This window comes from Scyliorhinus canicula, chromosome 14 (genome assembly GCF_902713615.1).
Source record: "Scyliorhinus canicula chromosome 14, sScyCan1.1, whole genome shotgun sequence".
Taxonomy (NCBI): domain Eukaryota; kingdom Metazoa; phylum Chordata; class Chondrichthyes; order Carcharhiniformes; family Scyliorhinidae; genus Scyliorhinus; species Scyliorhinus canicula.
In genome coordinates, this window is record NC_052159.1 from 102,722,199 (window position 1) to 102,747,942 (window position 25,744).

General features: G+C 48.1%; 1 protein-coding gene across 4 annotated transcripts in view; it reads left to right on the top strand.

Annotated features, from left to right (window-relative positions):
* LOC119977295 (protein diaphanous homolog 3-like) overlaps window positions 1–25,744 on the top strand; it is a 729,004-nt gene that overhangs the window by 78,739 nt on the left and 624,521 nt on the right. For all 4 annotated transcript variants that reach the window (XM_038818049.1, XM_038818051.1, XM_038818050.1 and 1 more), the window contains exon 4: window positions 16,803–16,907. In XM_038818049.1, the coding sequence (XP_038673977.1) occupies window positions 16,803–16,907 (105 nt within the window). The remainder of the gene's footprint in view (window positions 1–16,802; window positions 16,908–25,744) is intronic.

A 25,744-nucleotide genomic window follows, 5' to 3' on the forward strand; every position in this document is an offset into this window, starting at 1 on the left:
TACAAAAGTAAAGAGAAATTCACAGAAGGCCTTGCTTAACAGTATCAAAAAATCTATTTGATTCTGAACCAACAATTATTCTAATCACAATTCATTTGCAGTTGGCCCTCACCACAAATTTCTTGTTAAAATAACAGCAACTCTGACATGTCTTTTAACTTCTTGCACTGAAGATCTATGCAGACTTCCTTGTCTACTTTTAAAAATTAAACCATAAATTTCTTGTTGACCCTGGAGGAAACTGCCAAACTTCAGAGGTTTTTCAATTTATCTTTTCTTGACTAGATGCTTAATTGGCAAAACCAGGGAGAACTAGCCCAAATGTGTTTGCTCGCAGGAAGTGTTTTTTGTGACAAAGAGTGGAAAGTGAATAGGCCCGAGACTTCCAATGATTTAAATAGCTAGCCTCTTGTATTTTATATCCCTGACCACCCCCCCCCCCCCCCCCCCCAACCTTCACACACTCCAAATCAAATTCTAATATTGAGCTCCAGGTGAATTATACCCCAAACTGCTACGAAGTCTTGATTGCATTTTAATAAATGTCTCTGACTGTGGGGCTTGGATTTTTTCCTTGTGAAACCTGCCTAGACCTCTGGTTAACAATTGAAGTGTCATATTGATTACAGATGGGACATGATTAATGGTAAAGCAGCTGATTTCCTAATCTTTTTAAAAGATCTTTTTATTGGCATTTTCCAACTTTATCAGTATAACAGTTTAACATATACAGCACCTAATACTTACAAAATAGCAGCTCAAGTGTGTCTGACATTTACAAGCAAGTTTGTGTCTTATGTACAACGGTTTTTACAAGCTTTGTTCCTTTTTCCCCCCGCTGGGGTTTTTATTTTTTATTGTTGGGGAGGGGGCCCCCTCCCCTTGCGCCCCCACCCTACTTCGTTTTGTACCTTCTTTTGGATCCTCCTGTCTCTTGTGCATGTCCTCCCTTGTCTTTCTCTCCCCCCCCCCCCAACTCTTCCTAGTCGCTGTTTGTCTTGAACAGATCATGGAACGGGCTGATGAATGGCTCCCACGCTTTTTGGAAGCCCTCGGATGGTGTACTTGATCTTCTCCAGGTGGAGAAATTCCACCAGCTCTCACAGCTGGGTGGTGCTGCTGATCGCCAGCCGAGCAGGATTCTCTGGCAGCGCTTGGGGAAGCAAACGCCAGGGCGCCGGCCCTCTTTGCCAAATCAAGATCTGGCTGGTCTGATACCCTGAAGACTCACTCTCAGGCACGGCTCCACCCTGACCCCCATCACCTTGGACATCCCGTCAAAGAAGGTTTTCCAGAACCTGACATGTCTGGGGCCATGTTGCGTGGTTGGCCGGGCCTTCCTGGCACCGTTCACATTTGTCCTCCACCTCTGGGAAGAACCTGCTCATTTGAGTTCTAGTCAGGTGGCTCTGCACCCAATTGCATGAAGCTCCCTCTAGCGCAGGAGGGAGTGGAGTTAGTTCTGCTCAGTGCTTCGCTCCAGAGTCCCCAAACTACTTTCGTCCCCAATTTCTCCTCCCATTTCTGTCTAGTTTCGTCCAAAGGTAGTCTTGCCCTGTCCAGCAACCGTCCGTATACGTTCCCACAGTTCCCCAGACTCCTTATTGTACGTTTTGATTAGCTCCTTTAAGAGTGTCGCTCAGATCCCTGGGATACTTTGCCATCTCCTTTGAAAGTGTTTAATTTGGAAGTGCCCGAGTCCTGTCCCGTCAGTTGGTCCAGGTCCTCCATCACTTTGACCAAGGTCGCAAGTCTGTATCCTATGTAGAGGTCCCTAACCGCTAGCGTCCCTCTCGTCCTGTCTCTATTTTTTAAAGGTGGCATGAGCTTGGCTGGCAAGAATTTGTGGTTACCATAGATGGGGGCCATGGAGGACATCTCGGTTAAACCGGAATGGTGCATCATTTGGTTCCTCGTCTTCAATGTGGCTACCACCACTGGGCTGCATGTGTGCCTTGTTGGGGGGGATGAGAGAGCTGCCGTGGCGAGTGCTCGGAGGACTCCTCCAGCCTCACCCATTCCGTGTTTTACTCTCGTATCCATCCTCTCATCCTCTTGACTATGGCTGCCCAAAGGTAGTACTGTAGATTTGGCACGGCTAGATTGCCCATGTTTTTCCTCCTTTGCAATGTTGACTTGGGGATCCTCTGGTTTTTACCCCCCACACAAACGCCATAATCATATTGTCTACTTTGTGGAAATAGACCTAAAGGATGAAGATCGGTATGGATCCCAACAGGAAGAGGAACTTCGGCAGTACGTTCATTTTAATCGTCTGCACTCTCCCCTCCAGGGAAAGCGAGAGTGGGTCCCATCTCTGCAGGTGCTTTTTTGCTTCCTCCGTCAGACTGGCCAGGCTCTACTTGTGGATTTGTGTCCAGTCGTGGGCTATCTGGATCCCCAGGTAGCAGAATTTGTTTTGGTTGGATTTGAATGGTAGTCCCTCCAGCTGTGTCCCTCCCCCATTTGGGTTCACTTGCTCTTGTCCAAGTTGACTTTGTAGCCCGAGAAGGCTCAAAACTCTCAGAAATTGCATGATTGCTTTCATGCCGTTATGTGGGTCCGAGACTTTCAAGGAGCAGGTCATCTGTAGAGAGTGATACTTTGTGCTCTCTGACCCCTCTTTGTATACCCTTCCAGCTTTTTCGCCTCTCGCAGAGCGATCGCCAATGGTTCAATTTTCAGGGTAAACAAGTGCAAGGACAGTGGGCATCCCTGCCTTGTGCCTCTGTGTAGCTGGAAGTATTCAGAGCCAGTGGTGTTGGTCCGAACGCTCACCTTGGGGGCGTTGTCCAAGAGCTTTACCCATGAGGTGAATCATGTCCCCAGCTTAAAACCGCTCCAGCACCTCGATGAGGTACTTCCATTCGACTCGGTTGAAGGCCTTTACTGCATCCAGGAGACAATCACCTATGGTGTTCTCTCCCCAGAATGGGTCATTATTACATTCAGCAGCCGCCTGATGTTCGCAGGTAGCTGCCTACCCTTGACAAAGCCTGTCTGATCCTCTGCAACCACTTCTAGTACGCAGTTCTCCATCTCTTGGCAGGACTTTTGTGAGTATCTTTTCGTCTACATTCAGCAGTGAAGTGGGTCTATATGACCCACATTCCGTCGGGTCCTTGTCTTTTTTTGGGTATCAGCGATATTGTGTCCAGTGATAGTGTCGGAGGCAGGGTGCCCCTTGCCAACGAATCTGCAAACATGTCCCTTGGTACGGGGCCAGGGCTGGTTGCAATTTTCTTCCAGAGGTCCGCCGGGAGCCTATTTGGTCCCGACGCCTTCCCCGCCTACATGGAGCTGATACACTCCATGATCTCTCCCAGTCCCCCCGCTTATCGTCCCCCATGACCGGCATGTCCAGTCCATCGACCATGATCACTCGGTGTGTGTCAATGTCAGGGATTTCCGCCATGGTCTTTTTATGAAGCCTGTGTCGTCCCAATTGGGCATGTACACATTAACCAGGACAACCGGTGCCCCGTCCAGGATACCGCTGACCATGACGTACCGTTCCCCTTAGTCCGTAACCATCCTTTTCACCGTAAATCTCGTCCTCTTACTAATCATTATGACTACACCCCTAAGCCCTTGTCACAAAGCATAAATGATCCGTCTGTCCCACCCAGTCCTTCTCACTCAGGTATGTTTCCTGCAGGAAGACTATGTCTGCTTTCAGGCTTCTCAGATGGCGGGGGTGTGGAGGCTGATGCTCGGGTCGTTGGCCGCCTTCTCCTGGGTGGCCGGGCCCCTTCGCCTCGTGAGCCTGCCGTCTTGTTTGCCTGCTGATCGTGGCCCTTTCTGATGTCTCTCATTGGCCCCTCAAGCTCTCGTTCACTGGCATGTTTTCTTGGTTACCATCCTTTGGTTGTTGAGGGATTTTTTTCCCTTTGAAATTTGGACACGATATTCAGCTAAAAGTGCCTTTAGTCCTGCTTTCCTAATGTACAGGGACTGAATAAAAGAACCCAATAGCAAGCTAATTTTGAACAGAAATACTTTGTTTTAAATTTGAACCAAAATTTATCTATTTGTTGCTGCTTGACCAGTGCTTCTGCTGCTTGTATAAAAAAAATTGATTTAGCATTAACTGGGAATATATGGCCTATTTGACCAGTAATTGGAGAAATCAAGAGTTTGTAAGGGTCATTATTTCTAGTGTTTCTCAATGGTAAATTGTTGCTGTCTCTGCGGCCAGCAATCTGGGTAATTTATTATAACATGTCAGGTTGTGGTTCCTAAGAGTGGAGAGTTGTCAAAGAAGTGTCCCTGATGTTGGAACACAAAAAAAGGGTTTGTACGCCCTAAGCAGCAATCTCTTGGTTGTGGGCTGTGACCTAGTTAGCTTTGGTTTAATATTCTGCATTCCAAAATCTGCAAGACCTGTGGAACCCTCTATTAAAGCCAAAGACTTTCACTTATGTACTAGATTCTTGGAAGCATGCCCAGTAAAGATCTATCATACTGCTAACTTTCAAGATATGGACGTTATTCAATGTGGGCTCTTTATTTTTTTAAAGGTAAATTCAATGCACTTAAATATGGCTGCTGAAGGTCGGATTATTGGACGAAAAAGGGTTAAGTTGTGTCTGAACATGCTTTGGGAGACGTATTAAAATGTAAATGTCTGTAGTTGGAAGATCCTCTCTTGAAAAGGCATTCAAAATGCGTGACCATTTATGAATTGACACTTTTGTTATCTGGGTGTTTACGGAAACTCAAAATCAGTAGCTCCCCCTCAGTGATCTCAGTTTGTGAAAGCTTCAGACTTAACAAAGTAAGTGTGGAGAAATCGGTTCATCACAAGCAAATGTGAATATCCCCCATTGTGAGGCAATGACGTCCAATTTCAAATGCTTTGTATATGCAATAGAAACATTAATCATCTGGTGATATGATTGAAACCAGCTTCAGATAATAAATCCTATTACTCCAAGAACTAGTCAGAGGCAAGTCAGCCTGTTCACTAACAGGACAAGAGGGACCATGCTTCAACAATAAGGAAGAAATACAACCAATCAACCCAGGCATTGAGAGAGGAGCTAATTTGTCAACACCTGCAAAGGTTTGTCTGTACAGAAACGCGGCCAGCACGTAACCTGCAGACCCAGAGACGTTTAACTTCCATTTAGTTCCAAAGAACCATGAGAGGGAACTCATTCAGACCTGCAACACTTGCATTTTAAAGGACTAATTTAAAGTAACATGATTTGCTTCGTGTTACTCTGTTAATAACCTAAATGCATGCTTTGGCTCTAGAATTCCATCTTGTGTATGTTCAAAGAACAATTCAGCACAAGAACAGGCCCTTTGGCCCTCCAAACCTGCGCTGATCACGTGTCCTATCTCGACCGCCTGTATCCTTCTATGCCCCGTCTGTTCATGTGCCTATCCAGATAAGTCTTAAAGATCGCTAACGTATCTGCCTCAACCACCTCACTTGGCAGTGCATTCCAGGGCACCTCCACCCTCTGAGTTAAAAAAAACAAACAAACATCCCCGCACATCTCCAATGAACCTTTCTCCCCTCACCTTGAACTTGTGCCCCCTTGTAATTGTAATTTCCGCCCTGTGAAAAAGCCTCCACCTGTTCACCCTATCTATACCCCTAATAATTTTACAAACTTCTATCAGGTCGCCCCTCAACCTCTGTCTCTCTAGGGAGAACAATCCCAGTTTATTCAATCTTTCCTCATAGCTAATACCCTCCATACCAGGCAACATCCTGGTAAACCTTTCCTGTACTCTCTCCAAACGTCTGGTAGTGCGGTGACCAGAATGGGACACAGTATTCCAAATGTGGCCTAACCAACGTTCTATATAATTGTAACAATTTTCAAGCTTTTATATTCGATACCCCGTCCTATGAAGGCATGCATGCCATATGCTTTCTTTACCACCATTTCCACCTGTGCTGCCACTTTTAAGGATCTGTGGACCTGCATGCCCAGATCTCTCTGTGTCTCTATGCTCCTGATGGTTCTGCCATTTATTTTATAGCTCCCATCTGAATTGGATCTACCAAAATGCATCACCTCGCATTTGGTTAAATTCCATCTGCCATTTCTCTGCCCAATTTTGCAGCCCATCTATATCCTGTTGTATTCTCTGACAATCATCGTCACTATCCCCAACTCCTGCAATCTTAGTATCACCCGTTACGTTTTCTTCCAAGTCATTTACATATATTGCATAGAGCAGAGGTCCAAGAACTGATCCCTGCGCAACACCACTAGTTGCAGACCTCCATTTGGAAAAGCACCCTTCCACTGGTACCCTCTGTCTTCTATGGCCAAGCCAGTTCTGGATCCATTCAGCTAGTTCACCCCCGACCCCATGTGATCTAATCTTTTGCACCAGCCTGCCATGAGGGACCTTATCAAATGCTTTACTAAAGTCCATATGCATTACAGCCACAGCCCTTCCCTCGTCAATCATTTTGTCACCTGCTCAAAAAATTCAACCAAATTAGTGAGACATGACCTCCCTCGTACAAAACCATGCTGTCTATCGCTAACAAGACCAATCAGTTCCAAATGTGCACAGATCCTGGGCGGGATTCTTCGACCCTCCGTGCCGGCGATTCTCCGTGGTCGATCAGTACCACGCGCGCTGTCGATGTGGTGCCGGTTGGGGACCGTTGGAACAGGCCGCCATGACGATTCTCCGCCGTCGACTGGTGAACTCCTGCCGGTGTGGTTTACATGTGGTATCACCTGGGAGGAGCTGGGTCCCGTGGCCGCGGTGACGGTCATGGTGGGGGTGGGGGGGGGGGGGATATCTCACACCGCGGGGCCTCAGCGGTGGCGGGGCCACTGATCATTGGCCATCGCGATTTGGGAGGGACCTACCTTCCTCCATGCGGGCCCGCTTTGTGTCTCCGCCATGTTGGCGATGCCTGCGCCGAGGTGGGCCGTCGCGCACAGACGTGGCTGCATGGTCGCCGCCAGCCCCACTAGCAGGGCCCCGCCGGCAGCCAGAGCTGCGGGACGCAAACTGGGGCTCTGCTAGCCCCCTGGAAAACGGAGAATCACCCCGAACCTTTGAGGAAAAAGTCCGGAGTGATTCTCGCCTGTTTTCCAACGGGCGTGGGGACTTAGTCCCCAGAAGGGAGAATCCTGCTCCCTATCTCAGAATCTTTTCCAACAATTTCACTATTACTGATGTCAAATTCACTGGTCTCTAAATACCCAGATTATCCTTGCAACCCTTCTTGCATAACGGTACAACATTGGCTGTCCTCCAATCCTCTGGGATCTCACCTGTGGCCAATGAGGAGACAAAGATTTTTGTCAGAGGCCCAGCGATTTAATCTCTTGTCAGCCTCAGTAATCTGGGGTAGATGCCATCTGGCCCTGGGGATCGTTTGTGTTTGAGGGAGTGAGTGTTTTCATTGCATTTACATTTCTGAATGTTGTGTGAATACTAGAAAGCCAGTCCTTATTAAAATTACAACACTCGAGATTTACAAAAACTCCTTTAAAATAAACACATTGTTGTGCACAACTGACAGGTGAGGAAAAAGAGGAGAAGTTATCTAGCCATCTCTGTCCTGTCTGGAACAGAAAGCTTGCCTTCGTGGCATTCCTTTGTTTCCGAGGAACAGAGCAATTGAAATTTCTGAGGTAGCAATTGCAACCACAATAAAATAAAAGTGACAGAGAGGTAATAAAATGAGGAAGGGAAGGTATGAAGGTTGAGAGAAATAGGGTGGGATTGAGGGAATTGAGAAAGATCAATGAGAGAGAGAGTCCACAAAGGGAGAGAGCGAAATGAAAGGATAGGGATTGTGAAGTATGACTGGTATGTGGTGGAGGGGAAAAGGGTAGAGCTAAATAAGAAAGGATAATCAGTGAGAAGTTAAATGGTTGGGAGAAAGAAGGGAAATGACATGATTGGGACCAAGGATTCAGGAAAGATGAGGACATTGGGAAAAGGGGCTAGTGAGATATCTAGTCAGAAGCTAGTGAGACACCTTGTTTGATCAATAATCTGAAAAATGAGTTCACATAGTTTGGGCTGAAAGAAGGGAGACATATTTCTGAACCTTGACTGTGATTTTTCATATTAATTCTTATTTTCTCCATGCTGAAACAGGAACAGAACATGCTGGAAATATTGGGAAGGTGATAGCAACATTAAGGGAATTAGGCCACAGTTTGCTAAGTATTGCCAGCATTTTCTGTTGTATTTCAGATTTCCGGCATTCACTTGTTTGGTGTCTATATATTGAATGCTGATCTTTCAGAATCAGAATTGACTTAATGGGGAGGCGGTGGCATAGTGGTATTGTCACTGGACAAGTAATCCAGAGACCCAGGGTAATGCTCTGGGGTCCGGGTTTGGAACCCACCATGGCAGATGGTGACATTTGAATTGTGTAAAAATTTGAAATTTAAACTCTAATGACCATCAAACCATTGTTGATTTTTGTAAAAGCCCATCTGGTTCACAAATCTGCCTCCTTACCTGATCTGGTCTACATGTGACTCCAGATCCACAAAGCAATGTGGTTGGCTCTTAACTGGCCTCAGCAAGCCACTCCGTTCAAGGGCGATTAGGGATGGGCACAAATGCTGCCCCAGCCAGGGACCCCCACATCCCAAGAACGAATAAAATAATTGCAAAAAATGTTGCCAGTACTCTTCTCATGGATTAGCAGCTAAGTATTTTTGAGACGTACCTCTGTACTTCAGCATGCTACTTTGATCGATCCACTTCGATTTTCCATCTTCTGATGCAGGTGCAATCTGTGTCTAAAGTTGATCTAGTTTTGTGAAATTTTGTTTTCCACAAGTTTCAACTGATATGCATATTGCCAACTGTAAAATCTTCCGTGAGTTAGTGTTTGGCAATGTGTTAAAAAGTGAAGATTATTTCAAAAGGGGTGATATATTTGAGTGTAAAATTGATTCAGTTACATTCATATAGCTGAAATGGATTTATCACAAAAAATAAACATTCTTAACCAGGGTATCTCTTCCATAACCTGCAACAAAACTGTTTTTACAGAGCTAAAATAAAAATACAGAACAATATGCTAATTATATTGGTTTGTTGGTAATTTAAAAAATAAAATCTTTTAAAACCTGCCTATTAGTTTCCTTGTGCTTAAAGGAAAACCGTTAACTTTTAAGAACCACCTCAAACACTTGCAAATGAGTGCAATTAATGAAAAGTCACCACAGCGATAATCTGATTAGAAATGTAGCTGATCTGGTGTGTGGGCCCATTTTTTGAACGTGTGCATAAAATTTCAGAAATACTATGAATGCCAGAAATAATTGGCAGTTTTACTTTTTTGCTCTGCTTTAGTTGGTTTTGGTCAAGTAACACTAAAAAAACACAAGCTAGCCGGAGCTCAGGAAAAAGATGCCGCTGAGTGTGATAGCCCATGTGCTTTTCGGGGGAGAAAATAATTTATCTTGTGTTGATGGTTCCTTAAGAATCTAAGTTCCTTAGGAACTGATTTCTGGTAAACCGCATTGGCGTCCAGTAAATTATCATGTGACCAGATAGCCTGGGTGATAAATATCAGAAAAAAAATTAATACAAGTTAACTAGGGTATGAGTCTCTTTTCACATCGTTTAGTTTTAGAGTTAGAATAAGCTGCAGTCGAGTAAACATTTTTCAACAGAGTTTGGTTGAAATTCTGGATTTGGCTAAAACACTTGCAACACTTGTTAACTGAAGGATTATACCAACTCTGAATTTAACTTCTGGTATAGCCAAGCTGATGAGATGGAGAGAGAGAACTTGAATTCTAAACTTCACAATTCACGGGTTAGGTGGATTGGCTATGCTAAATTTCCCATAGTGTCCTAAAAAGTAAAGGTTGTTTGGGGGGGGGGGGGGGGGGGGGGGGGGGGGGGGTTGGTGGGTTTGAGTAGGGTGATCATTGTTCGGCACAACATTGAGGGCCGAAGGGCCTGTTCTGTGCTGTACTGTTCTATGTTCTAAACAAGGTTAGAACCAGGAGCGTTCTCACCCAAAATGAAAACCGAAAATGCAAGAAAAACTCAGCAGGTTGAGCAGCATCTGTGAAGACAGAAACAGAGATCACATTTCAAGTACAACATGACTTCTTCGGAACTTCATTCCCAGCATCTGCAGTATTTGGCATTTATTTTAGAGTTCTGACCTGAGGTGGTTATGTGCCAATGTTGAACAGAGTGTTTGTAACTATTGTTTGGCTTGAAGAGAGCAACTTGTCAGAAGTGGTGGAATGCCCAAGAACCATAAAACCTTACATGAACCGTTGAAGCAGTACTCAGGACAGTACTCAGTACAAGCATCTGGCTTGAGTTTTGGAGTGTTAAGTTGAATGGATGTATAAAGAAAGTGGATGGAAGGAGATCGACTTTAGATTGTATGTAACAGATTTCATAGAATCTCAAACATAAGTGACTGAGGATGGAGTCAATAAGATTTATGTTCATTGGTTTTGGTGTAGTCAAAATCTTTTGTTTTAAACTTTGTGTTTTCATTCTTAAACATTGGATTTATCGGATTCTAAACAAAAATAAACATGTTACTGTCCTCTACCGAGATTATTAACTTGGGGCTCTAGCGGCATCGTCAATTAACAGATTGTGATGGGTGACCTAGAAAATCAGCCAAGGTTTAGGCTAATGAGTTCACAGTGAATTTCACTCAACATTGGGGGAAAGGCAGGATGGCTTTGTCAGTGGCAAAAGGCTTTAGATATTTGAAAAGGTAAACACATATCCTGACCTTTACACTCATGCATGCGTGCATACACACACGCACACAAAGGTTATGCAGTAGAGGTTAACTTTTGGCCAAATTAAAATTCAATGATAGAAGGTAAAAAATAGAGGGCTCACTGTTTAATTTGTTCACTGTTGTTAGTGATTAGATAATTTTTTAAACAGTAGCCTTGTGTTTTTATCCGTGCAAATGCTGCTTTAGGATTTGAGAATGTCCTCCAGAACCTCTGACTGTTCACACAAGTGTGATATAAGTAGGCAGAGTTCCTTTCGACTGAAATTTTCTATATTTGTGATGGATACCTCAATGTAACAGAGAGAGGGCTCTGAACTCTAAAACAGGAGGGAGCGAGCAATGGTATTACTGCTCCATTTGTAGATGACATAATTCAACAGGCGATTTGGTTCTTACTGTTTGTGGAGCCATTAGAAAAGGATTGGTTGGACTTCCGGTGGCGGCAATGAGCATTTAAGCTGCACATTCGGCGGCTCCTGCGGAGAACGGACTTTGGGGCTCTTTTCAGGGCCCCCAACGGAGCTGTCGCGGCGAATCCCAACGGGGGAAGAGGACAGGAGTCGACCCCAACGGTCCCATGGTCTGGACCAGGAGCGGGGCAGAGAAAAAACCGAGGAAAGCGCCTCTGAAAATACGGGGGCAGGAAGATAAAATGGCGGCCGGCGAAGGCCTCGAGGAGCTGAGGAAGTGGGCCCAGGAGCAGCAGGTGATTCTGCTGCGCTGCTTCCAAGAGCTGAAGTTGGAGCTGCTGGAGTCCCTGAAGGTAACCAACAGGGAACTGATGGAGACCCAGACAGCCCAGGGGGCTGCGATCCGGGAGCTGCAGCAGCAGGCCTCCGAAAGGGAGGACGAGGTCGTGGCCATGGCGGGGAAGGTGGAGATGCACGAGGCGCTCCATGAAAGTTGGCAGGAGCGGTTCGAGGAGCTGGACAACCGGTTGAGGAGGAAGAATTTGCGGATCCTGGGCCTCACGGAGGTGCTGGAGGGGTCGGACCTAGCGGCCTATGTGGTGATTATGTTAAACTCGCTGATGGGGGCTGGGTCCTTCCAGGGGCCCTTGGAGTTCGAGGGGGCCCACAGAATTCTGGCTAGGAGGCCCAAGCCGAACGAGCCGCCGCGGGCGGTGTTGGTGAGGTTTCATCGGTTCGTGGATCGTGAGTGTGTGCTCCGGTGGGCCAAGAAGGAGCGGAGCAGCAAGTGGGAGAACATGGAGGTGCGGATCTTCCAGGACTGGAGTGCGGAGGTGGCGAGGCGGAGGGCCGGGTTTAACCGGACGAAGGCGGTGCTCCACAGACGGAGTGTGAAGTTCGGCATGTTGCAGCCAGCGCGTCTGTGGGTCACCTATAAGGATCGGCACCAGTATTTTGAGTCCCCGGAGGAGGCGTGGCCCTTTGTGCAAGCCGAGAAATTGGACTCAAACTGAGGGTCTAGGATGGGGGATGTTGTATAATATTGTATTTGCATTTGCTTGGTTTAGTGCAAGAATGTCGTACTGTTTTTTTTTCTATAGGGGTTTTTAAGCAGGGGTCGGGTGCGGGCAGAGGGGGGGGGGGAAACTGGCAGAGCGGGGGACGCTGGCCAGGGGTGGGCAAGGGATGGGGTATGGCTAATCGCAGGGGAGGGGGGCAGGGAGCCCTCGGATCCGGCTGATAACCTGGAATGTGAGGGGGTTGAATGGGCCGGTCAAACGGGCCCGGGTATTTGCGCATCTGAAGGGACTGAAGGTGGATGTGGCCATGCTCCAGGAGACGCACCTGAGAGTGGTGGACCAGGTTCGGCTGAGGAAGGGATGGGTGGGCCAAGTATTCCACTCAGGGCTGGATGAGAAGAGTAGGGGGGTGGCAATCCTGGTGGGGAAGAAGGTGTCGTTTGAGGCGTTAAATGTGGTGGCTGACAGTTGCGGGAGATATGTGATGGTGAGTGGCAAGCTGCAGGGGGAGCGGGTGGTGTTGGTGAATGTTTATGCCCCAAATTGGGACGATGCGGGGTTTATGCGGCGTATGTTGGGCCGCATTCCGGACCTGGAGGTGGGGGAGCTGATCATGGGGGGGGACTTCAACACAGTACTGGATCCCCCACTGGATCGATCCAAGTCCCGGACGGATAGGAGGCCGGTGGCGGCTAAGGTGCTGAGGGGATTCATGGACCAGATGGGGGGGGTGGACCCCTGGAGGTTTGCGAGGCCAAGGGCCAGGGAATACTCGTTTTTCTCCCACGTACATAAGGCCTACTCTAGGATTGATTTTTTTTTGTCCTGAGCAGGGGGTTGGTGTCGAGGGTGGAGGATGTGGAATACTCCGCCATTGCCGTTTCAGATCATGCCCCGCACTGGATGGACCTCGGGCTGGGGGAAGAGAGGGACCAACGTCCGCTCTGGCGCATGGAGGTGGGGCTGTTGGCAGATGAGGAGGTGGCCGAGAGGGTTCGGGGGTGTATCGAGAGGTACCTTGAGGCCAATGATAACGGGGAGGTTCGAGTGGGGACGGTCTGGGAGGCATCGAAGGCGGTGATGAGGGGGGAATTGATCTCCACCCGAACCCATAGGGAGAGGGGGGAGCAGAGGGAGAGAGACTGATAGGGGAGATGGTGCAGGTGGATAGGAGATATGCGGAGGCCCCAGAGGAGGAATTGCTGGGGGAGAGGCATAGCCTTCAGGCCAGATTTGACCTATTGACTACCAGAAAGGCGGAAGCTCAGTGGAGGAAAGCACAGTGTATGAATACGGGGAGAAGGCGAGCAGGATGCTGGCGCACCAGCTCCGGAAGCGAGATGCGGCCAGGGAGATTGGGGGAGTGATGGATAGAGCTGGGAAGGTGGTGCGGAGGGTGTAGATGTTAATGGGGTCTTCAGGGACTTCTATGGGGAACTGTACCGGTCTGAACCCCCGGTGGAGGGGGGTGGAATGGGGCGCTTCTTGGACAAGCTGCGATTCCCGAGGGTGGAGGAGGAGCAGGTGGAGGGAATAGGGGCGCCGGTCGAGCTGGAGGAGGTGGTCAAGGGGATAGGGAGCATGCAGTCGGGGAAGGCGCCGGGGCTGGATGGGTTTCCGGCGGAATTTTATAAAAGGTATTTGGACCTGTTGGGCCCCCTGTTGGTCCGGACCTTTAACGAGGCAAGGGAGGGGGGGGGGGGCTTTGCCCCCAACTATGTCACGGGCGCTGATTTCCTTGATCCTGAAGCGGGACAAGGACCCTCTGCAGTGCGGATCATATAGGCCGATTTCGCTACTGAACGCCGGCGCTAAGCTGCTGGCAAAGATCCTGGCCACTAGAATAGAGGATTGCGTGCCCGGGGTCATTCATGAGGACCAGACGGGGTTTGTGAAGGGAAGGCAGCTGAATACAAACGTACGAAGGCTCCTCAATGTCATTATGATGCCGGCCATGGAAGGGGAGGCGGAGATAGTGGTGGCATTAGATGCGGAGAAGACCTTTGATAGGGTTGAGTGGGAGTATTTGTGGGAGGTGTTGGAGAGGTTTGGGTTTGGGGAGGGGTTTATCCGGTGGGTGAGGCTGCTCTACGAGGCCCCGATGGCGAGTGTAGCCACAAATAGGAGGAGGTCGGAGTACTTTCGGCTGTACCGGAGGACGAGACGGGGGTGCCCCCTGTCCCCCTTGCTCTTCGCGTTGGCAATTGAGCCCCTGGCCATGGCACTGAGGGAGTCAGGGAACTGGAGGGGCCTGGTGCGGGGTGGGGAGGAGCATAGAGTGTCGCTGTACGCGGACGACCTGTTGCTGTATGTGGCGGACCCGGTGGGGGGGATGCCGGAGGTGATGAGGATTCTTAGTGAATTCGGGGGTTTCTCGGGGTACAAGTTGAACCTGGGCAAGAGTGAGGTGTTTGTGGTACATCCGGGGGATCAAGAGGAGGGGATTGGTAGGCTCCCATTGAAGCAGGCAGGGAAGAGCTTCAGGTGCCTAGGGGTCCAGGTGGCGGGGAGCTGGGGGGCCCTCCACAAGCTCAAGCTCGCAAGGTTGGTGGAGCAGATGGAGGAGGAGTTTAAGAGGTGGGATATGTTACCGCTGTCACTGGCGGGTGACGGTGGAGTCCGTTAAGATGACGGTGCTCCCGAGCTTTTTGTTCCTGTTCCAGTGCCTTCCCATCCTTATCCCGAAGGCCTTTTTTAGGAGGGTCAACAGGAGTATCACGGGATTTGTGTGGGCGCATGGGATTCCGAGGGTTAGAAGAGTGTTCTTGGAACGTGGCAGGGATAGGGGGGGGGGCTGGCGTTGCCCAACCTCTGTGGGTACTATTGGGCTGCCAACGCAGCGATGATGCGTAAGTGGGTAATGGACGAGGAGGGGGCAGCATGGAAGAGGATGGAGGCGGCGTCTTGTGTGGGCACGAGCTTGGAGGCGCTAGTAACGGCGCCGTTGCCGCTCCCTCCAACGAGGTATACCACGAGCCTGGTGGTGGCGGCTACCCTCAAAATTTAGGGGCAATGGAGACGGCACAGGGGAGAAATGGGGGGGCTCGATGGAGGCCCCGATACGGGGGAACCATCGGTTTGTCCCAGGGAGCATTGATGGCGGATTTCTGGGCTGGCACAGGGCAGGGGTTAGGAGGTTGAGGGACCTGTTTGTGGAGGGGAGGTTCGCGAGCTTGGGGGAGTTGGAGGGGAAGTTTGGGCTCCCCCCGGGGAACATGTTTCGGTACATGCAGGTTAGGGCGTTTGCCAGGCGGCAGATGGAGGGGTTCCCCTTGTTGCCCCCACGTGGGGTACGGGACAGGGTGCTCTCGGGGGTGTGGGTTGGAGGAGGGAGGATTTCGGACATATACCGGGTAATGCAGGAGGTAGACGAGGCCTCGGTGGAGGAACTGAAGGGTAAATGGGAAGAGGAGCTGGGTGAGGAGATTGAGGAAGGGACGTGGGCGGATGCCCTGGAGAGAGTGAATTCTTCCTCTTCCTGTGCGAGGCTTAGCCTCATACAGTTGAAGGTGCTGCATAGGGCCCACATGACTGGGTCGAGGATAAGTAGGTTTTTCGGGGGCGAGGACAGGTGTGCTAGGTGCTCGGGGAGCCCAGCGAACCACGCCCATATGTTGTGGGCGTGCCCAGCGTTGGGGGAGTTTTGGAAGGGGGTAGCAAGGACAGTGTCGAGGGTGGTGGGATCCAGGGTCGAGCCAGGCTGGGGACTCGCAATTTTTGGGGTGGCAGTGGAGCCGGGAGTGCAGGTGGCGAAAGAGGCCGGTGTTCTGGCCTTTGCGTCCCTAGTAGCCCGGCGGAGGATCTTGCTCCAATGGAAGTATGCGAGGCCCCCAAGCGTGGCGTCCTGGATCAATGATATGGCGGGGTTCATTAAATTGAAGAGGGTGAAATTTGCCCTGAGGGGATCAGTACAAGGGTTTTTCAGGCGGTGGCAGCCTTTCCTGGACTTCCTGGCGGAACGGTAGGGAAATAAGCCGACAGTGGCAGCAACCCGGGGGAGGGGGGAAGGTTGGGATTGGGGGGAAGAAAAACTGTGTACATGGGTCTGTCGGATGTGGCGGGTGCTATTTCTTTCCCTTTTGTTGTTTGGGTGCTCTTTTGTTTTTTTTCTTTTTCCCTTTGTTTGAAGTTGCTCTTGAAGTTGGGGGGGGGGTATTGTTCTTGGGGTGTTACCGCGGTTGTTTGTTAATAGAGTTAAGATGTTTATATTTTGTAAAAATTTCAATAAAAATTATTTTTTAAAAAAGAAGAAAAGGATTGGTTGTTGGATTTGTCAATATAACTCTGGAATGTACATTTTCATCAAATAAAAAAAAAGTACTTTTTTGGCTGTGAAGCACTGGAAACATCCTGAGAATGAGAAGAAAAGCAGAATATAGGTGCAAGCTGTACTGTCTTTCAGGAGATTCCTTGCTCAAATTTAGGAGATTATCTTTTGGATGCCTGAATCTGGAAAATTATAAATTGAGCTTTGTGTTTAAAAATTGCTTGTAAAGGTCACAATAGACATGAGGTGACACCAGTCAATATAGGTTTTATGATGGGATTTTTTCGCTTGTCATAACTATTAACTTGGCAATATACAGTGTTTCAGCAAGTTAATCCAGCTAATTGTTATCTTCACAGGAAGATATGAACTTAAATGAAGAACGGAAGGCTCCTCTGCGCAAGAAAGACCTGAGCATCAAAAGGGAAATGGTTGTGCAATACATTGGTGGAACTTGCAATACCGTAAGTAAAATGTGACGCTGTTTTTGAATTTGTTTTAGCTGTATGGATTGACTTTCAATATATTTGATCTGTTTTTAAAGAGTCAAGCCAGATGAACCAGAAAGATATTTTGTGTGCATCTCTGGTCTTTACAGATATCATCCAGCTGAGCAAAATCAGGTTCACTGACTGGTCTTTTTTAAGTCATCTAACTGGGATCTCCTGATGCTGCTCATGGGCAAACATTTGAAAACTACGTTTATCTACAATGTCTTGGTATTCTGTTGGCCATTTTCTTGCACTGTATATCGTTTGCGATTTTATAATAAATATATGGAAAGTAAATGTTAGCCATTTTCCCCAAGTTTAGATGTATTTGTTTTACTTGAGGAATAAATGTTAAAATTTGTTTTTAAGTGCAACATAAAAAATGGATGTAACTTTATAACTTTAATGTCTCTGACGTCTTGAAATGAACAACCAATGACTACTGCTCACTTTTACTTATGAATGACATTTCCTTGTGATATATCTGATTTCTACTTCCTGTCGAAACAATATTCTTTGAAAGCAGATTATTTTTCATCGTATCAAAGTGATAAGGGATGTGTACTGGATATTTCACCGCAACTTTATTGGATAACTCAGTGGCGTAAAGGTGGATATATTGTTTGTCCTGATGTATGCTGCTTCTGCCCTTTGCATACTTAAAACTGACTGTCAGTCTATGGGACATGTGGATTTACCTTTAGATACTTCAATTTACTGCAAACATCCATAAAGTGAGGGCTGATATTGTAATCATTGGAAGATATATTAAATGTGGATGATTTTTTTTTCAATAGACATTGAAACAACAGAAATTAGGAGCAGGGGTAAGCCATTCAGCCCATCAAGCCTGCTCTTGCATTCAATGTGATCATGGCTGATCCTCTATCTCAGAGGTGCCATGCCCTCCTGACACCTCTTGATGCCTTTAGAGTCTAGAAATCTATTTCCTTATTAAATATATTCAGTGACTTGGCCTCCACAGCCTTCTGTTCTGGAAAATTCTATAGGTTCACCACCCCCTGAGTGAGGAAGTTTTTCTCATCTCGGTTCTAAATAGTCTACCCCGTATCCTTGAGACTGACCCAGCCCTAGGAAACGTCATTCAGTCTGTCCAGTCCTCTCAGAATTTTACACTTTTCAATTAGAGCCCCCCCCCTTATTCTTCTGAACTCCAGTGAATGCATGCTTTGTTAACCCAATCTCTCCTCATACAACAATCCTGCCATTCCAGGAATCAGTCCAAAGAACCTACACTGCACTCCTTCAATGACAAGTGTATATTTTTTTAGATAAGGAAATCAAAGCTGTACTCCTTGTCCAGGTGTGCTCTCATTAAGGCCCTCTACAGCTGCAGGAAGCCATTTTTCCTCTGCATTCAACTCCTCTTGCACTTGTCATGGAAGTGTCCCTTTAAGAAATGTTTTTGTCTAATCACATGGTTTCAGTGCTGCCATTATGTGGGTGGAGCTGGGCTGTAGCTCTGGAATTTGGTTTTACTTTCGCTTTGGTTTGGGGCTTGTTTTGGTGGCTCTGAGCTTTTTTGCTTTTGTTTTCACATTTGGCTGTTGTGCTCAGAAAGAGAAGTATCTTGGCGTGTCTCTCTATCTTCATTTTAAAAGCTGTTTCCAGACTACTTGATAACTTAAAAGAAATAATTGCTTTCTGGAAGGAATTCAAACCTGCTGGTTTGGAAAGGAAACAAGAGCATTCGTATCAGGTCTTGAGTGCTGTGTGATGGGCCACACCTTTGGAAAGGGGTTTCTGGTTTATGGGATCTTGTTATTAATTTGGAACAGTTAAAGGGGAAATTTATTAAGGGTGATACATAGATTATTGTAGCTGTCTGAGTTATTTATGTTGTTAGTTGATAAAAATGCTAACTCTGTGTGTTTATAAAAGTGTTAACTAAATTTGTAGAATAAAGCTTGTTTTTGATTAAAAGTGCTTCAGGCCTCTGTTGAATAACGCCTGAAAGGCAGGTCCTTGTGCTCATCGTAACCAAAATCAAGAAACAGTTGTAGGTTAGGTGAACTCCATGATATACTTTGGAGTTTTCTAAACTCTGGCGATAACACACTGAAGGCCAGAAGGCCAACATACCATTTGCTGCCTTATCTGCTTGCTACACCTGCATGCTTGCTTTTAGTGGCTAATGTACAAGGACACCCAGGTCCTTTTCGTATATCAACATTTAATGGTCTACATAAACGTGGGCCAGGCAGGACGGCACCAGGGTGATCTACCAGGCAGGCCTTTGGAGGCTCTTGGGTGGTCGGGGACAGGGCAGGGTGGCACTGTGGCTCTCCCCCTTGCGCCTGGGGATCTTGGTGCTGCCAGGCTGGCAAGAGCAGTGCCAGGGTGCCAGGTTGGCATTCCCAAGGAAAGAGGTATATGGGGGGCATGAAGAGTGGGGGAGGTGAAGAGTGGGTATGAAGGGACCTCTGGAAGGTTGGGGGAGTGGTGGGGATCCTGAGAGCCGTTAAGGGGGGTGGGTGGCACACAATCAGCAGGGGTGTCCACACTTTGGGGGGGGGGGGGGGGGAATACCCACGTGTGTGTGAGGGGTGACATTGGTGAGTGTGTGGGGGCTCACTTAGAGATCAGGGCACCCTTTTAAAATGGTGGCCCGATCTCTGAGGAGCTGTTCTGGCCAGCGGGTTCGACTCCCAGTGACTTAAAAATGAAGTTTTTAAAAAAAAGTTCAAGTGTGGGTGTGGCCTGAGAGGAACTCACCAGGGCCCAAAAAAGTGACTAAGTGTGGTTAGATAGTCTTGGGGAAATCGCCGATAGAGCCGGTGAGAAACTCCCAGCCTAACCCGCCTGAAATGATACTTAGAAACCTTTCTGTTAAATCGCGTCCAATATGTAGAGAGGGGAATTGAAGAAGAAAATAAGACTGGTGATGAGATAATCTAATAGCACTTAAAAGACTCTTTGCTAAACATTCATCCTTTGAAGCGATGGTAGAATCCATGTTATTTACTTACTTTGTTAATGACGCCTTCCCTCAAACCTTTCCCTTTCTCATCAAAGTCAGTGCCATTTCTCCCCCTCCTAAAATTGACCTATCCATCCATTTCAACTGTTACCCATCTCTAATCCTTTTTTTGGAGCTGCTGAACATGTCATTGTGTTCCAGTTCTGTACCTATCTGTCATTCAAATCCCTATTTTAATCTCTCCAGCTGGCTTTTGTCCTTCTAATATCACTTAGCCATGAGTTACATTCTCTGTGACTGTCATGCCATGATTATCCCTTGTCCTCCTTGATTTCTATCCTTCTCCATAGCCAGTTCTCCATTTGATACTTCCATGCCACAGTTTTTACATGGTTTAAACCATAACTGTATTTAAACACCTGCCAATGGTTTCTCCCACATTCTCACCTTTACTTCTGGGCTCTCCTTTTAAAAAAAAAACAGTAATTCAATTAAAACGTTTGAATTAGAAGTTGATAGAATTTTACTTGTCAAGGACTTTAAGGGATATGGAACTGAGATGGCTTAATGGAGTTAGGATACACATTAGTCTTGACCTTATTAAATGGTGGAACAGGCTTGAGAAGTAAATGATCTCCTATACAAAGGTCTGAATTGTCTGTTATTGGTTCCTTAGCAGGTACATAGTCTCTCTCTCTGTCTCTCTCTCTTGTAACTTTGTCATTCCAAGACTCCCTCTCCAGATTCCTATCCTCAATCACATTCTGTAGTCCTATGAATTTTAGCTTCTCATGCGTTGACTGTGGTTTCTTGCTGAGTCGAGGTTCCTGTCTTGTACAAATTCTGCAAATCATTGTAATATTTTAAGAATTGGAATCCTTGCAGAGTAGTGAGTCGTGTATTCAGTCCATAAAATCATTTCTATCCAACAAAGTTATTATTTTAAGAGAAAGGCTGACTGTTTGAAAACTGTATTATATGCAAATGATATATCTACCAGTAAATAAATATTCCTTTTTTAATAAACAATTTGAGGTATTTTTGGCATATAAAACAATGATATGCCATTGTATAGTACTGTACAAAAGGAAAAGCAAATAACCCATAGTGCAAACCATGACTCCATTCGCGCAGGGACCTGCCTAAACCACCCCCTACTCTATACCACCCTAGCACCCCTTGCTGACGATTAATTATCTGCGAAGAAGTCAATGAATGGCTGCCACCTCCGGGCGAACTTAGCCTTTTCTAGACCGAGAAAGTGCGCCATGTCCGATAGCCATGCTTCAGTCTTCGGGGGCTTTGAGTCCCTCCATGCCAATAGTATTTGTCGCCGAGCTACCAGGGAAGCAAAGGCCAAGACATCGGCCTCCTTCTCCTGGACTCCCGGGTCCTTCAACACCCCAAAGATTGCCACCTCAGGACTTACTACCACCCCAGTTTTCAAAACCCGGGACATGATGTCCGCGAATCCCTGCCAGTACCCCCTGAGTTTAGGGCACGACCAGAAAATGTGCACGTGATTAGCCGACCCACCGGCACATATGGCACACTTGTCCTCCAGCCCGAAAAATTTACTCATCCGGGCCACCATCATGTGTGCCCGGTGCACGACCTTAAGCTGGATCAGACTGAGCCTGTCACACGTTGCAGTCGTGTTTACTCTGCCCAGAGCTTCTGCCTTGAGCTTCAGGTCATCAGTCTGTGTATCCTCTGCTCCCATTAGTTCTTTGTAAATATCTGAGACTCTACCCTCACCTACCTCTCCTCTAGAAACTACCATGTCCTGCCTCCCTTTGGCAGGAGGCGTGGGAAGGACGGCACCAGTCTGCGCACAAAATCCCGCACCTGTAAGTATCTAAAGTCATTCCCTCCCACCAGCCCAAACTTCTCCTCCAACGCCCTCATGCTCAGAAAGCTCCCTTCCAGGAACAGATCATCCATCCTCACAATCCCCGCCCTCCGCCACAGTCGATACGCACCATCCATGTTCCCTGGGGCAACTCGGTGATTGCCGCAGATTGGGGTCCATACCGATGTTCTCACTTACCCTGTATGTCGCCTCCACTGACCCCGGATCCACAAAGCCGCCACCATTATCGGGCTGGTGGAGTACCGCGCCGGCGGGAGTGGCAGAGGCGCCGCAACCAGGGACGCCAAACTGGTGCCCCCGCACAATGCAGCTTCCATCCGCTCCCAGACTGACCCCGCACCCACCATCCATTTCATTATCATCGCTATGTTGGCCGCCCAGTAGTAGTTGCTAAAGGTCGGCAACGCCAGCCCCCACCTCCCCTCTGCTCCTTTTTGAGCATCACCTTCCTCACCCGCCCAGATAAATCCCAGAATAATTTTATTCAGCCTCTTGAAGAAGAACCTCGGGATGAAAATGGGGAGACACTGAAATATGAACAAGAATCTCGGGAGAATCGTCATCTTGACAGTCTGCACCCTCCCCGCTAGTGACTGCGGGAGCGCATCCCAACTCCGAACCTCCTCCCTCACTCGTTCCACCAATCGGGTCAGATTGAGCTTATGCAACCTGCCCCAGTCCTGTGCCACCTGTATCCCCAAGTATCTAAAGCTTTCTCCTACCAGCCTGAACGGCAACCCCTTCAGCCTACTCTTATGCCCCCTCGCCTGAAGTACAAACAACTCGCTCTTTGCCATGTTTAATTTATATCCTGCAAACCAGCCAAATTCCCTCAGGATTTCCATGATGCTGTTCATCCCCGCCATTGTGTCCGCTACGTTTAACAACAGGTCATCCGCGTATAGCGAGACTTAATGTTCCACTCTCTCCCCCCCCCTCCCCCCCGACCAGCCCTTTCGAGGTCCTTTGAAGCTCTCAGAGCTATTGCCAGTGACTCTGTGGCCAGCGCAAACAGCAGTGGGGAGAGGGTAGCCCTGTCTTGTCCCGCGGTGTAGTCTGAAGTAATCTGATGTCGTCCTGTTCGTCCTTGCACTAGCCTCTGGGGCCTGGTATAACAGCCTAACCCAGTCAATGAACCCCTCCCCGAACCCAAACCTTCTCAGCACCTCCCACAGATAGTCCCACTGGATCCGGTCGAAAGCCATTTCCGCATCCATAGGTATCACTATCTCTGTCTCCCTGCTCTCCGGGGGCATCATGATCACATTAAGCAGCCTTCTTAGATTGGCCGCCAGTTGCCTACCCTTTACGAACCCAGCCTGGTCCTCCGCAATTACGTCCGGTACACAGTCCTCCATTCTAGTTGCCAAGATCTTGGCCAGTAACTTAGCACCTGCGTTGATATAAGAGATCGGCCTATAAGACCCACAGGCCTCCGGGTCTTTATCCCGTTTCAGAATAAGCGAAATAGTGGCCTGCGACATCGTCGGGGGTAGGACACCTCTGTCTCTTGCCTTGTTAAAAACCCTGACCAGCACCGGCCCCACTATCTCGGCAAACCTTTTGTAAAACTCCACTGGATACCCATCCAGCCCCGGGCTTTACCCGACTGCATGACCTTCAGGCCCCCCAGTACCTCTTCGATCCCAACCAGGGCCCCAGTCCGTCTACCAACCCACTACTCACTCTTGGGAAGGTCAGTCCGTCCAGGAATCGTTTAATCCGCTATCCTTCCTACCTCCTTAGCCGCTTCTCTCTTCCTTAGTTGTTGTGCGAGCATTCTGCTGGCCTTCTCTCCATGCTCTTATATCGCGCCTTTTGCCTTTCTAAGCTGCTCTACAGCCTTGCCTGTGGTCAGCACCCCGAACTCTGCCTGCAGCCTCTGTCGTTTTCTGAGTAACTCTGGCCTTGGGGACTCCGCGTAGCTCCTGTTTGTCCGCAAAATTTCCTGAACCAGTCGGTCCGTTTCTGCCCTGTCTGTCCTGTCACTATGAGCCCGGATTGAGATCAGCTCCCCTCTCACCACTGCCTTCAATACCTCCCAGAGTACTGCTGCTGAGAGTTCTCTGGTATCATTTACCTGCAGGTAATTCTGCATGCATTTCCTGAATCTGTCACACACCGCCTCGTCCGCGAGCAGTCCAACTTCCAACCTCCATTATGGGCGCTGGAAGCTATCCTTACAAATCCGTAGGTCTACCCAGTGTGGAGCATGGTCCGATATGGTAATTGCCAAATATTCTGCCCCCACCATCCCGGACAGCAAGTCCCTACTCATGACAAAGAAATCAATTTAGGAATACACCTCATGGACGTGGGAGTAGTACGAAAACTCCCTCGCCGACGGCCGGCTAAACCTCCACGGATCAGCTCCCCCCATTTGCTCCATGAACCCTCTCAGTTCCTTTGCCATCGCTGGCAACCTGTCCATTTTTGAAGACGACTGATCCAGGCTCGGGTCCAGGACTGTGTTAAAGTCCCCATCCATGATCAGTTTGCATGAGTCCAAGTCGGGAATCTTCCCCAGCATCCTCCTAATAAAATCCACATCGTCCCAATTAGGGGCATACATACTGACCAAGACATTCTCACCCCTTCGTGCTTACCCCTAACCATAACAAATCTGCCGACCCCGTCCGCAACTGTACCCTCCACCTCAAATTGAACTCTTTTATTAATTAGGATCGTAACCCGCCTAATCTTAGTGTCGAGCCCCGAATGAAAGAACTGACTAACCCAGCCCTTCCTCAACCTAACCTGGTCTGCCGCTTACAGGCGCGTCTCCTGCAGCATGTTTACGTCCGTCTTCAGAACCCGCAAATGTGCGAACACGCGCCCTCTTCACTGGCCCATTTAGCCCTCTAACATTCCAGGTGATCAGCCTGGTTGGGGGGCACTTCGCCCCCTCCCCCCCTCCCTCCCCTGCCGGTCAGCCATCCCCTTTCCTTGGCCAGCCCCCCAGCCATGCGTCGTGCTTCCTCTGGCCCGCCTCCTGGCCGGCTCCACCGATGATCTCCTCACTGTTGCCATGCCCAGTTTCCATCCTCGTCAGCAGATCAACTCTTCTCTCCTCCCCCCCCCCCCATAGTAACACCATCCTACCACCTAACCCCTGCTCTAGTCTAACTGTATGAATCCCCCCCCCCTCCCCCTCTCCCCCCCCACCTGGCTAGTAAATAAATATTCCTTAAATGTTGTTAAATTCTGAAATCTGATATTGTGGTTTAAACATTTCCATTTAAAGGCAAATAATTAAAACTTCTCTTTGGGGTCGACTGATTGTGTAGACAGAAGGTTACTGCATGTAATTTCTGAAAACCTCAACATTTGAAATTCTGATTGGGTTTTGGTTAGGTTATTAAGAAAAGCAATTTAGTGTTAGCCTTGACTTCTCAGAGCAGTCGTCTATGAAAAGCCTGATATGGCAGATGATTGATTAACAAAGATGGAAGCTGTTTGTTACCGTGATGCCTTTCATGTTCCTTATGTCCCATTTATAACAGCGTCTGCACTTTGAATATGGCACATTCACAAATTAATGTGATGTCCCATTCTGCTTAATTTTATTAACATGATAGGGACAGCACGGTAGCATGGTGGTTAGCATAAATGCTTCACAGCTCCAGGGTCCCAGGTTTCCTCCGGGTACTCCGGTTTCCTCCCACAGTCCAAAGATGTGCGGGTTAGGTGGATTGGCCATGCTAAATTGCCTGTAGTGTCCTAAAAAGTAAGGTTAAGGGTATTTTAACAACCCAAGGTTGTTGGGTTACGGGTATAGGGTGGATACGTGGGTTTGAGTAGGGTGATTATTGCTCGGCACAACACCGAGGGCCGAAGGGCCTGTTCTGTGCTGTACTGTTCTATGTTCTATGAGCAACAACAGTTTCAACAATGCAGTTCAGTACCTGAAGGAATAAATATTTTAAGGTCAGTGCAAAGTAATTTCTGTATCTATACAGCTCTGCACCCTTGGGCAATTAGGCAGATATCTTTATA